Source organism: Phoca vitulina, unplaced genomic scaffold (assembly GCF_004348235.1).
Source record: "Phoca vitulina isolate PV1807 unplaced genomic scaffold, GSC_HSeal_1.0 scaffold73, whole genome shotgun sequence".
Taxonomy (NCBI): Eukaryota; Metazoa; Chordata; class Mammalia; order Carnivora; family Phocidae; genus Phoca; species Phoca vitulina.
Window position 1 is genome coordinate 2,273,477 of NW_022589776.1, and position 13,106 is coordinate 2,286,582.

General features: G+C 36.0%; 1 protein-coding gene across 2 annotated transcripts in view; it reads left to right on the top strand.

The window, feature by feature from the left end:
* Positions 1 to 13,106, top strand: part of RABGAP1L (RAB GTPase activating protein 1 like) — a 782,624-nt gene that overhangs the window by 174,671 nt on the left and 594,847 nt on the right. For both annotated transcript variants that reach the window (XM_032393375.1, XM_032393374.1), the window contains exon 11: positions 7,498 to 7,639. In XM_032393375.1, coding sequence (XP_032249266.1) covers positions 7,498 to 7,639 — 142 coding nt within the window. The remainder of the gene's footprint in view (positions 1 to 7,497; positions 7,640 to 13,106) is intronic.

Here is a 13,106-nt window from a genome sequence, read left to right on the forward strand (position 1 = left end):
TTGAATTGTTTTTGAAACCACACATCTGGTCCTCTAAAGACTAGTTTTGTAAAGAAAGCACAGCTGTTTCTAATTTCTCACCGAATTTTGTAGCTGCCTAAATGATATCACAAGACTAATAAACCCATCTATTCACGAGAATGCCTTTTTTCCTTTGGGTACATTTAGCTTAGGGAAGAAGGCCTAAAAAAATTTCTCCTAGGCCCTAGGTATCAGCTTTCCAGTTTGTCCAAATTTCTGATTATAGTTATTAAATCTTTTAAAAATATCTTTCAGGTTTTGGCTGGGACCATCAGAAAAGATTTCTGGAAGTATTAAACAACCTCACGGACCCAAGAGAAATCCTCAAATAGGGTGTAAAAGATACTATTTTTACAAGAGGTAGTCACTCCACAAGATAGCCAAAGAAACAACCACCTGCATGTCCCAGGCAGGCAAAAAGTCCAAGCTGTGTTATTGGGATGGCAAGAAAGAAGACTTATTCCTAAGAGTGAAATTATTAATAACCAATGGTTCTGGCTTTGAAAAGGATTGGATAATGTGAATTTTTATTTTCCCCTTTGACTAGGCCCGGGAGGTAATCTATTAAAAAAAAAAAAAAAGCTTTTGGGGATCCTACTTTAAGAATTTGTTTTTATTGTGAAGCTCCATCTTTGACCAAGAAGTGGAAGATATCTGAGGAGGATCACCTATAACCTCAGGTGGTTTTATGTTAAAAGGTAACAGTCTCTTTAGAGTGTAAAGGTGGTTCAGACAGAAATTAGTAGACAGTACTCAGGTTAAAAAGGCTAGAGGGGAGCAGTAGGAATAATGTCAGTCTTACAGTCTTGTCTTAGATACTGCTTGTGTTTTAAATTTATTAGCCTTTTGTAATGAATCTTTCAATGGGACTAATTTGGAATCTTGAAGCCTTTTGGAAGCTTCTTCATATCAACTAAAATAGGCCTCCCATTCTGTTTAATTTGGGAACCCTTACTTTCAATTATACTTTTTAAATAATCAATCTTGTCTAATTGGAACATTCCCCAAAATGGCCACTGTAAATTCTAGGTTATTTTTAATAAAAATGTTTTCATCTTGCTAGATACCTGCAACTTCTAGGACTGTAGTTCTTAGACATAAAATAAGCAGGTGTGCTTGACTCTTTAGAATGTGAGGGTCCCATTAGCTAAGTCTTTGGGTTTCTCAGAGCCAAACTAATACCTAAAAGTTGTATGCTGCAGGGTTGGGATTGTGTGTTTTACTGTATACTTTGCTGCACAGTTTTCTTGAGGTTGTCAGCTGACCTAGTGTTAATCTAACCCTACTGTGACCAGCTGATCCTACCACAGGAGTCTTCTTGAAGTGGTGGTATGTGCTCTAACAATCATTAAATGCTTGACCTGTACCCACCAGTTTTTGTGGCTTTTTGCCTCTAACATCACCGCTAGCAATAGCCTTTATTTACACAAAACAAGATGAACAAACATGTGCCTTAATATATTAGCAGTACTGCGTCTTGGCCACAAGAAGGCCCTGTGCACACCATTGACAATTCTTGTAGAACCTTGCTGAGGGTTTCTACCCAGGGACCCGTGGTCCAAAGGATTGGGGGCATGATTCTGGGCAGACCCTTCTGCCAGCTCAGTTGGGCTCTGGGCAAAATTGCCATCTTGACTGGGCTCTAGGCAGAATTGCCAGTTCAGTTCGGGGTGGGCTCTGGGCAGATATGCCAGCTCACTTGGACTCTGTGCATAACCATCTGCCAGCTCAAGCTGACCTGCCTGTAAAGGACAGCCACTCAGATCAGGACCTTGAGTGCAAACAAAAAGGCAGCTCTCACACTGAGAGTTGCTTACCCACAGCCCTCTGAAATGGCGAGAAAGACAATGAACTCAAAGGGTTTGCATCGTTCCTCATCTTCCCTGAATGCTGTCCGAAGTTTGCTTCAGATCCTGCCACTGCCACCAAGTCTGTTAAATAACAAAATTCAACCAAGCAAATTTGAAGATCTAACTTGCTTTGTTAAACAGTTCATGAATTGGGCAGCACCCCATCTAACAAGTAGAATGCTTCAAAGAGTTATAGAAAATGGAAGATTTTTATAGGATGGTGGGGGCAAGAAAGTTATTAGTAAGAGAAAAGGGTTGTTCCAGGCCAGGCCACTGTCTAGGGGGAAAGGAGGTGTCTTATCATGCAGATTACCCTATCCTTCTTTGTGGGGTAGAGAGGACCCAGGTGGCAGACTCACTGGTATGGATTGAAAAGTTTCTGACCAGTTAAGGCTACATTTCTGGGGATTGTTGAAACTGCAGTTAGATTATGTATTAAGTACTGGTTTGGAAACTTGGTCTAAGTGATGCCATTTTGGGCCTGTGATTTTTTTTTTTTTTAAACAGTTTAAAAGCACAAAAGGAAAATTACCTTTTGAAGATTCATGTTGATTTAAACCTATTTAAATCAAACTATAATCAGTTAGTATAACCAAGAGTAACTATGTGAGGTGATGGATAGTAACTAAACTTATTGTAGAAATTATTTCACAATATATGTAATGTATCAAATCATTATGTTGTACACCTTAAACTTATACAGTGTTGTATTTCAATTATAGCTCAATAAAACTGGGAAAAAGTAAGAGTAAGTAACTGAATAGGAATAACTGTTCTAATTGCAGAAAGATGAAAGTTAACAAGGCTGGGGGGGTACTTACATGGTTGTGGGAGAATAAAAAGCTGTGGAAGGCAAATGTTTTCCTAACTCAACAGTTTTGTGTAGGATTGGCTTTCTTTACCTTCACTTGTGTAAAGTCAAATAGAAGCTACTTGCAAATGTATTTTTTCCATGTTATTATATATATTTGCAGTTTAGTGAGACTGTCTTATTGTTATATGATTTGTGATTTTTTGAACATGGACATTTTTATTAAAGACAAGAGTTCTTAGAGCCAGTGGTTCACAATTTAGCTTTTCATCAGAATCATTGTTGGCTCTTTAAAAACCCAGATTCCCGGGCCCCATTCTAAAGATTCTGAAGAGAGATATGAGCATTATCGTTCTTTGTATTTGATGATAGTACACAATTTTAAACAATTAGAGTTTATTTGAATAAGTGTGAAGAATCTTTGTAACGTGGTTTAGTCAACCACATTTATTGAGCACCTACATGTATTTACATGTTTCAAAGTGCTCTAATTAATTCTAACATGAACCAGACAATTTATCTTACACACAGATTTTTAGTTATCTAAAAATAAGTGAATACTAGAAATAAGTATTTTTTATAAAAAAAATCTCATTTTGAAACTCAGTTGGTGGATATAATGTTTAGGTCTACATGAGATTATAGTAGTAGAGAAAATTATGCTTCCATAGTAAACTAAGTGCAGATGAAATATTTTACCAGTGTTGTAACACTTATCCACAACAACGAAGTTGAGTAGTTGTGACTGAGACCATATGGCTTGCAAAGCTTAAAATATTTCCTATCTAGCTTTTTATAGAAAAAGTTTATCGACTCCTGACAAGGGTTTACATTGTTTGTAAATAAGAACTGTTTTACTTCTTCCTTTCCAATCTGTGTGCCTTTTCTTTCTTTTTCTTGCTTTATTGCACTAGCTAGGACTTCTGTATGATATTGAATGGGAGCGGTGAGAGTCTATGTCTTTGTTGTGTTCTCAGTCTTAGGAGGAAAGCATTTAGTCTTTTACCGTTAAGTGTGATGTTAATTGTAGGTTTATCATAGATACTGTTTATCAGGTTAAGAAAACGCCTTTGTATTCCTAGTTTACTGAAAGCCTTTGAGATGAATGAATGAACGCTGAATTTTCTCAAATACCTTTCTGTATCCGCTGATCACGTGGTCTTTGTTCTTTAGTCTGTGAATATGTTGAATTATATTGATTTTTTTCAATGTTGAACTATTGTTGCATTTCCCAGATAAACATCACTGGTTTTGATATATATCTATATCTATAAGCTATGTTGCTGGATTTTATTTGCTAATATTTGATTGAGGATTTTTGTCTATTTTTTATGAGGGATATTGGTCTGCGATTTTCTTTTGCTTGTAATACCTTCCTTAGTTTTGGTATTAGAGAAATGGCCTTATATAATGAATTGAGAATCCCTTTTTTATATTTTCTTGATTTATTTGAGAGGGGAAGGGGCAGAGGAAAAGGAGGGATAGAATCTCAAGCAGACTCCTGCTGAGTGCAGAGTCCGATACAGGGCTCGATCTCATGACCTTGAGGTCATGATCTGAGCCAAAATCAAGAGTTGGATACTCAACCAACTGTGCCACCTAGGCGCCCCTATTTTTATTTTTATAGTATTGGTGTTGTTATTTCTTTAAATATTTAGTAGAATTTGTCATTGAAACTGTATGGGCCTGAAGTTTTCATTTCAGAAAGGTTTTAAATTACAGATTGAATTTCTTTAATACAGGTCATATATTTCTTCTTGGGTAAGTGTGGGTATTCTTTAGCTTTCAGAGCATTGGTCCATTTTATCTAAGCTGTCCAATTAATATGTGTAGGGCTATTTGCATTATTCCTTTTGCTATAATGGGGTCTGTACAAGCGATATACACTTTTTTCCTGTTTATCAGTAATTTGTACCTTCTTTTTTGCTTGGTCAGTTTAGCTAGAGGTTTATCATTTTATTGATCTTTGCTAAGAACTACCTTTTGGGGGGCGCCTGGGTGGCTCAGTTGGTTGAGCATCTGCCTTTGGCTGAGATCATGATCCCAGGGTGCTGAGATGGAGCCCCACTACAGGCTCCCTGCTCAGCAGGGAGTCTGCTTCTCCCTCTTCTTCTGCCCTTCCCCCACACTTGTGCGCTCTCGCTCTCTCTCACTCTCAAATAAATAAATCAAGTCTTTAAAAAAAAAAGAACTACCTTTGGGTTTTATTGATTTGTTCTGTTTATTTCCTTCTTTCTGCTTGCTTTGTGTTATTTTGCATCTCTTTTCCTTGTTTTTTAAAGTAGAAAGTTAGATTACTGATTTTGGGGTGTTTCTTTTGTAATATAAGCACTTAGAGCTCTAAATCGCTACTGTTTAGATGTATTACTAATTTTTATTTGTTTGATTTTCATTTTTGCTGAGTTCAGAATATTTTGTAATTTGAACATTTCTCTTTCACTTTGATCCATGGATTATTTGAAAGTGTGTTTCTTTATTTTTAAGTATTTGGAGATTTTTCAGATATATTTCTCTTGTTGATTCTAATTGTATTGTGCTAACTAAACATATTTTTTACAATTCAATTTTTAAAACTTTCTTAAAGGTTGTGTTATAACCCAGGAAATGGTTTATCTTGGAGAAAGTTCCATGTGCATTTGAAAAGGATGTGTAATGTGCCTTTGGGTTGTGGAGTGATCTATAAATACTAGATCCTGTTGTTGATGTTCAATTCTTCTATAACCTTGAAGTATTTTTGTATACTTTTTTGTGATTATTGTGAGAGGAATGTGAAATCTCCAGTTATAAATGTGGGTTTGTCCATCTCCTTTCATTTCCATCAAGTCTTTATATTGTTTAGTTGTTAGGTGACTTTACTTACAAGATGCTTTTGTGTTCTTGTTGAATTGATTCTTTTAACATTGTTTAACGACTTTCTTTATTCCTAGTGATTTTTTTCTTGTGTGGCGGTCTACTTTGTCTTATATTGATAGAGTCTCTTCAGTTTTCTTTTGATTAGTGTTTTCATGGTATAGCTTCTTCCCCCATTTTACTTTAACTTACCTATTTTATTATATTTAAAGTTTTTCTTTTTTAGAGAATGCAATGGTGTCTTGTTTTTAATATAATCTGACAATTTTTGTCTTTTAATTGGTATGTTTAGGTCATTTATGTTTAATATAACTATATGTTTGAATTTAGATCTGTCATTTTATTATTTGTTTTCTGTTTTTGTTACTTTGTTTCTCCTTTCCTGACAACTTTTGAATTATTTGAACATTTAGTTAGTATTTCATTTTTACTATATTGCCTTATATGATAATTTTAGTGGTTGCTCTAGGGATTGAGGTCTCTGTTTCTTGAGTAGAGTAGAAATGCAATAAAAATTTGGTTGGTTTAAACCTAGTAACTTTTCATGGCCGTCTTCTTTTTTTAATGGATAATTTTTAACTTTTATTATTTGCTAATTGATTTGAAGATGCACCTAAAATTCAGTTTGGGGTTCAGAATTAATTCTTGAAAGCAGTGAATAATTAGTAGTTATATTTTTATAATTTAAATGGATTATAGTACAGGTAGATATTAGAGATAATTTTATCTCCACATATGCCCTATATTATTCTTATTTTGTGTTTTATAGAGCCTAGCATGCTATAAACATTGAAATAATGATAATAATAACAACAGTAAGTGTTATTATTATTAAAAATTTGTTTCAGGTACTTTGATAAATGTCCAGAGTATTTAAGATACTTTGAATGAATCAATCATGAATTAGTTGGTACAGATACTGTGACTCAGCAAAATTAAGTAATTTGTCCAAGACTGCACATCTTATTAGTAGTAAAATTTGAATTCAGATCCAGGTTAGTTGATTACAAAGTTCATATGTTGTAGTATTAGTCTAGCCATTCATTCTGCTGATATTTGTTGAGCGCCTACTCTGTGTCAGGTGCTATATTATTTCTGACGGAGGAATCAACACAGTCCTTGCCGTTATGATGCTTCTGTCTTGTGGCAAGACTGCCATTAAACAAATAAATATAATAATAAATGTGTAATTACATTGTGGTAATGCCGTGAAGGGGAAGGACAGGGAATGAAAAGTATCAAAAACATGAGGAAATTAACTTAGATAGTTTGTAGGAGTGACATTAAAAATAAAGATCTAAGACTGACGGGAGTTAGAAAGGCTGTATTGGCAGAGAGAAAAGGATGTCCCAGGGTCTTGAGTTGGAAAAGAATTTAAAGTTCCTGGAACTGAAACAAGGCCAGAGTGGTTGGAATGTAGTAACAAACTGTAGGTGTGAACTGAGACTGGAAAGAGAGGCAGGGGCCAGGTTCTCTAGGGCTTTGTAGGCTATGCTAGTTTAATTGGCAATTGCCTTATTTTTTCCTCCTTAGAAAAGGGCCGTAGAATGTAAACCATTTATAAAGTAAGAACGACCTGCTCCCATGAAATACTTGACGGATGTAGCTGATATCTTTTTATCTCAGTGCAAGGTGTAGTCAGTCCTAGAAATCTAGCATTACTTATATATCTGCCCTAGAATCTGTGGTGTTTCAGGTTTTTTTGATAAAAAGAAAATTTCTCCCACAATGTTTAGTAGATAATAGTAGATACTAGATAATATTAGATAATAATACTAGAAGAATAAATCATTTAGGATATCAAGTGGAGAACAACACACTTTAAAAATTTTCTTAAGACATGCAGGAGATCAAACATGACATGCTACTCTTAATTTCAGCTCTTTTTAATGAACCTTGAAATACTATCTTTTAGCGTTTCCTTCACATTTCTAATATTGAATCACATGTTTATGTCTTTCTCAGTCTGAGGGAAAAGGGCACACCAATGCTGGAGATGCAATATATGAGGTAGTAAGTCTACAGCGACAGTCTGAGAAGGAGGAACCAGTCACTCCCACTAGTGGAGGGGGTCCAGTGTCACCACAGGAGGATGAAGCAGAAGAGGGTAAGAAGTGACACTTATTCGGTTCTCTCTCTTTATATAGCTGCTTTACTTATAACCCTCAATGGTGTGTGTGTGTGTGTGCGTGAGAGGTGCGGGAGGAGAATGATGATTATTCCTAGTCTCTGCTACTATTAGGCTAGATTCTGTTAGATGCAGGAGAGATTTTGGTCCATTGGTTCCTTGGTTGCATAGTCCCCAGTGCCACTTACGCATCTGTTTAAATTTGCTGTTTTGCTTTCTGTTTTATTTCAAATATTTTTGAAGTGTTTAATGAGAAGTTTCAACTTTTCTCAAGTGTTTTTAGAATTTTAGTGATAGGTCATGTCCCACTACTCATTTGACATTATTTAGTTCTGACTTGTTTTTTGTTGTTGCTTTATCATTTTACCACTCACTTTTTTGAAATAGCATGGTATGTGCTCTGTTTACTACATGAATGCTGCTGAGAGATTCTAATCAACCTCACCAGAGTCACACTTTGTTTGGCTCTGTGCTTAGTACTCTTTTTATAGAAACTAGAACTAAGTGGTAGATCTTTACTTTAAGCCCTTAAATTATCTGCTTATAGGGTAGGATTTATTAAAAATAAATTTCTGAATTTATATCATCTTTGAAAAAAGCATCTTAGAATTCTCAGTCTTTCTATGAAACCATTCCTTTATTTGGTTGCCATACAGATACTGGTTATTTTTGGCTAATATTTTTTGAGTGCTTATTACACGCTAGACCTTATTCTAAGTGTGTAATAAAAAAAACTTCATGAAGGTATAATTTACATACAATAGAATGTACCCATTTTATTTATTTATTTATTTATTTATTTATTTATTTATAAGATTTTATTTTTAAGTAATCTCTACACCCAGCGTGGGGCTCAAACTAGCAGCCTCAAGATTAAGAGTCTCATGCCCTACTGACTGAGCCAGCCAGGTGCCCTGAATGTACCCATTTTAATTGTATAGTTCATTGAATTTTGGCAAATGGATACATCTGTATAACCACTACCAGCATCATAATATAAAATATTTCCATTACCCACCCCCCCACCCCCAAATTTCCCTCATGCCCCTTCACAAGAGTCATCCTTTCTTCTCACCTGTAGTCCCTGGCAACCACTGATCTGTTTTCTGTCACCATGTTTTGCCTTTTCTACAATTCATATAAAAGGAATCCTATAGTACATAGTCTTTTGTATATAGCATCTCTCACATAGCAAATCTTTTGAGATTTATCTATGTTGTATCAATAGTTCCTTTTTGTTGCTGAGTAGTAATTTATTGTAGAGATGTGCCACAGTCTGTTTATCTGCTCACCAGTTAATGGACCCTTGAGCTGTTTGTAGCTGTTGGCTCTTGGCTGCTATGGATATTTGAGTATAAGTCTTTGATGAATATCTGCTTTCATTTTTCTTGGGTAAATCACCTAGGAGTGGATTGGCTAAGTCTTATGGTAAGGGTAGTTTAACTTCATAAAAAACCACTAAGCTATTTTTCAAAGTAATTGTATCGTTTTCCATCTTTATCAGCAACATATGAGTTAGTTGCTGCATATCCTTAACCACATTTGGCATTGTCAATTTTTAAAATTTTAGCTATTCTAGTGGGTGTATAGTGGTATCTTGTGATATTATTTGAATTTCCCTGATGACTCATCATGTTGTTCAACTTCTCATATGATATTTGCCATTTGTATATCTTGTTGGTCAACAGTCCATTCAGATCTGTTGCCCATTTTTAAATTGGGTTGTTTTCTGATTGATTTTTCAGATTTCATCTCTCTCTCTCTCTCTGTATATATAGATATGTAAAAGTCCTTTATTAGATATGTTTTGCAGATATTTTGTAGTTTGCCTTTTAATTTTTTGAACAATGTCTTTTGGAGAGCAAAAGTTTAAGTTTTATGAAGTCTAATTTGTCAGTTTTTTTCCTTAATGATTTGTCTGTGATCCATTTAAATTTTTATGTTTGGTTGGAGGTAGAGTTTAGAGGTTTTTCTGGGTTTTTTTTGTTTTTTTGGGGTTTTTTTTGGCTTAAAACCCAAAACCTGTTATTATTTCTTATGGCTTCTGAAGGTCAGGAATTAGGGAATGGTTTGTGTGGGCAGTTCTGGCTAAGAGTTTCTTATGAAGAGTCAGGTGTTGTCTGGGGATGTAATCATCTGAAGACTTCACTGGGTGGGGCTGAAAGGGGCCCATTCACATAATTACCAAAGTGATGCTGGTGGTTGGCAAGCAACTTTACTTCCTCTCACATAGGCCTCCCCACAGGGGCTGCTTGGGTGTCGTTACAGCTTAATGGCTGACTTCCTCCAGATAGCAATCCAGGAGACAAGGTAGAAACTGCAGTGCCTTTTATGTCATTGCTTTGGAGTCATGCAACATCACTTCCACAGTGTTCTCTTGATCACAGAGTTCAGCCCTTACTTCCATTGTGTGACTACACTATATTCTATACTAGACGCCCAGGAACACTGTTGTGGTCATCTCCTTCCCAGCCAACACAAAGAGGAAAAGACCAGAGATCACGTGCAGGAGAATTTTAGGCCAGACCTAGAAGCACATTCTTTTCTGGTAAACAAGAACCACAGCACTGGTTTGGGAATGTAATTGAGCTACGTGCACAGGAAGAAAAAACAGGTGTGACAAGTTTCTACCAGAAAGTAATTTGAACACAAGATTTCAGGTAATGTCTTACAAAAATGCCATTCTCTTTAGAAATGAAAAATACATGGCACTAGAATTGGGAGAGAACAAAAATAATAGAATGACAGGTGCTACTCAATAGGAATACATTGTATAATTTAGTAAATAAAAATTCCTTGCTTCTGTCCACTAACTTAAAAGAAGGTTAACTAACATGGATTAAGTATCTGCTTTGTGGCAATAATGTATTAGATACTTAATAGATCTAGTTTCATATGTTACTCACATTAGCCCCGAGAAATAAGTATTATCATCTTTATATAACATATGAAGAAATAGACTAAAAATTTTTAGGTTATCATTTGGGGTCAAAGGGCTAATAATAATATACAGAATCTGGGACACCTGGGTGGATCAGTTGGTTAAACCTCTGCCTTCGGCTCAGGTCATGATGCCAGGGTTCTGGGATCGAGTCCTGCATTGGGCTCCTTGCTCAGCAGGGAGCCTGCTTCTCCCTCTGCTTGCTGCTTCCCCTGCTTGTGCGTGCTTTCTCTCTCTCTCTGACAAATAAATAAATCTTTAAAAAAAATAATGTATAGAATCCAAACCTATGTTAGTCTCACTCTAAAGCCAGTGAATTTTCATGACCTACAAAATCAAGGTACTCTTTTTTAAACCACTGAATTGATGTAACTCCACTCTCAATTGCTTAAAAGGTAGTATTTTTAATATTACAGACAAGATATTTTAGATCTTACATATTTCAGAACATATTCTAGATCTAATATCATACACCTTGGATGGAAGACTATAATGTAACCTAATATTAAAATATAACATGAGACTCTATCTTTCAAACAGTGTTGTTTTCTGTGAAAGCACTTTTGGAGGGTGATTTCAGCATAGAGATCAACTAGTGCATTAAAAAATACCTTTAGATATAGAATATTTCAATTATGTTGGCCAGAAGCAAACATCCTTCTTTAAAGGACAGGTTGTAGAAAAACCTATTGGAAGCCAAAATATTCTCTTCAACAGAAGTCTTTCAGACACTCAAGCACACTTTTAATTTATTTTCCATGCATTTTGTCTGACATATTACTTGATGTTATTCAAGGCTTAGAAAGGTATGTTTTGGTTTAGTGGTAATTACTTCAGGGGTGAAGAGATTTGAAAGTTGTGCAGATGCCCTTGAAGGGAAGAGCTGCTTGCTTATGGAAAGCAACATTACTAGAAAATGGATACATTGAGAAGTAAATGGCAAACCAAATGATCCCAGGTTTAGCTTGTTATTAATTAGCAAAATATTCAGAAACATTCACTGCCAGGATCTCAAGATCATATAGGTGAGCATTGGAAAGTCCATCATTTTTTTAATCTTACTGAATTAGGCACAAGCTTCATTTTTACTTTTATTGAAGTATAATTAACATACAATGTTATATTAGTGTTGGGTGTACAATGTAATGATTCAACAATTCTATACATTTCCATTGTACACTATGGTAAGTGTAGTCACCATCTGTCACCAAACACCGTTATAACCATCTTATTAACTATATTCCCTATGCCGTACTTTTCATCTTCATGACTTACTTATTTTGTAACTGGAAGTTTGTACCTCTTAATCCCTTTTCTCTCTTTTACCCATCTTCCCACCTTCCTCCCCTCTGGCAACCACCAGTTTGTTCTTTCTCTCTCTCTCTCTCCCTCTCTTTTTAAAGATCTTATTTATTTATTTGAGAGAGAGAGAAGAGGGGGAGAGCAGGGGCGGGGGCAGGGACAGAGGGAAAGGGAGAAGCCGACTCCCCTCTGAGGGCAGAGCCTGAGGGGGGTTCAATCCCAGGACCCTGAGATCATGACCTGAGATGAAGTCAGAAGCTTAACTGACTCAGCCACCCAGGCACCCCTGTTCTCTCTATTTAAGAGTCTTTTTTTCCCTTTGTCTCTTTTTTTCTTTGTTCATTTGTTTTGTTTTTTAGATTCCACATGTAGATGAAATCATATGGTATTTATCTTTCTCTGTTTGACTTATTTCACTTAGCATTTATACCCTCTAGGTCCATCAAGTTGTTGCAAGTTCTCAGGGAAATGCAAATCCAAACACCAGTGAGGTACCACCTTACACCTGTCAGAATGGCTAGAATCAAAAAACACAAGAAGTAACAGGTGTTGGCAAGGATGTGGAGAAAAGGGAACCCTTGTGCGCTGTTGGTGGGAATGCAAACTGGTGCAGCCACTGTGGGAAACAGTGTAGAGGTTCCTCAAAAAATTAAAAATAGAATTACCATATGATACAGTAATTCCATTATTAGGTATTTGCCTAAAGAAAACAAAAGCACTAATTTGAATAGATAAATGCACTCCTTTGTTTATTGCAGCATTATTTACAAAACCTGAGGTATGGAAGGAGCCCAAGTACCCATTGATAGATGAATGGATAACGAAGAGGTAGTATGTCCATACAGTGGAATATTAGCCATAAAAAATAATGAGATCAAACTTAATGTTTGATGTAGTCATTTTATTTTATTTATTTTTTAAGGATTTTATTTATTTAATTGACAGAGAGAGAGCACAAGTAGGCAGAGCAGCAGGCAGAGGGAGAGGGAGGAGCAGGCTCCTCACCGAGCAGGGAGCCCGATCCCAGAACCCTGGGATCATGACCCGAGCGGAAGGCAGACGCTTAACCAACTGAGCCACCCAGGCGCCTCAGATGTAGTCATTTTGATAGAGTTCTTTTCACACAGTTGTGTCCAATTGGCTACTTCAGAATGTAAGGAACAGAGGCAGAAGAGATACATTTGAGAATATTCTGGAGGTAAA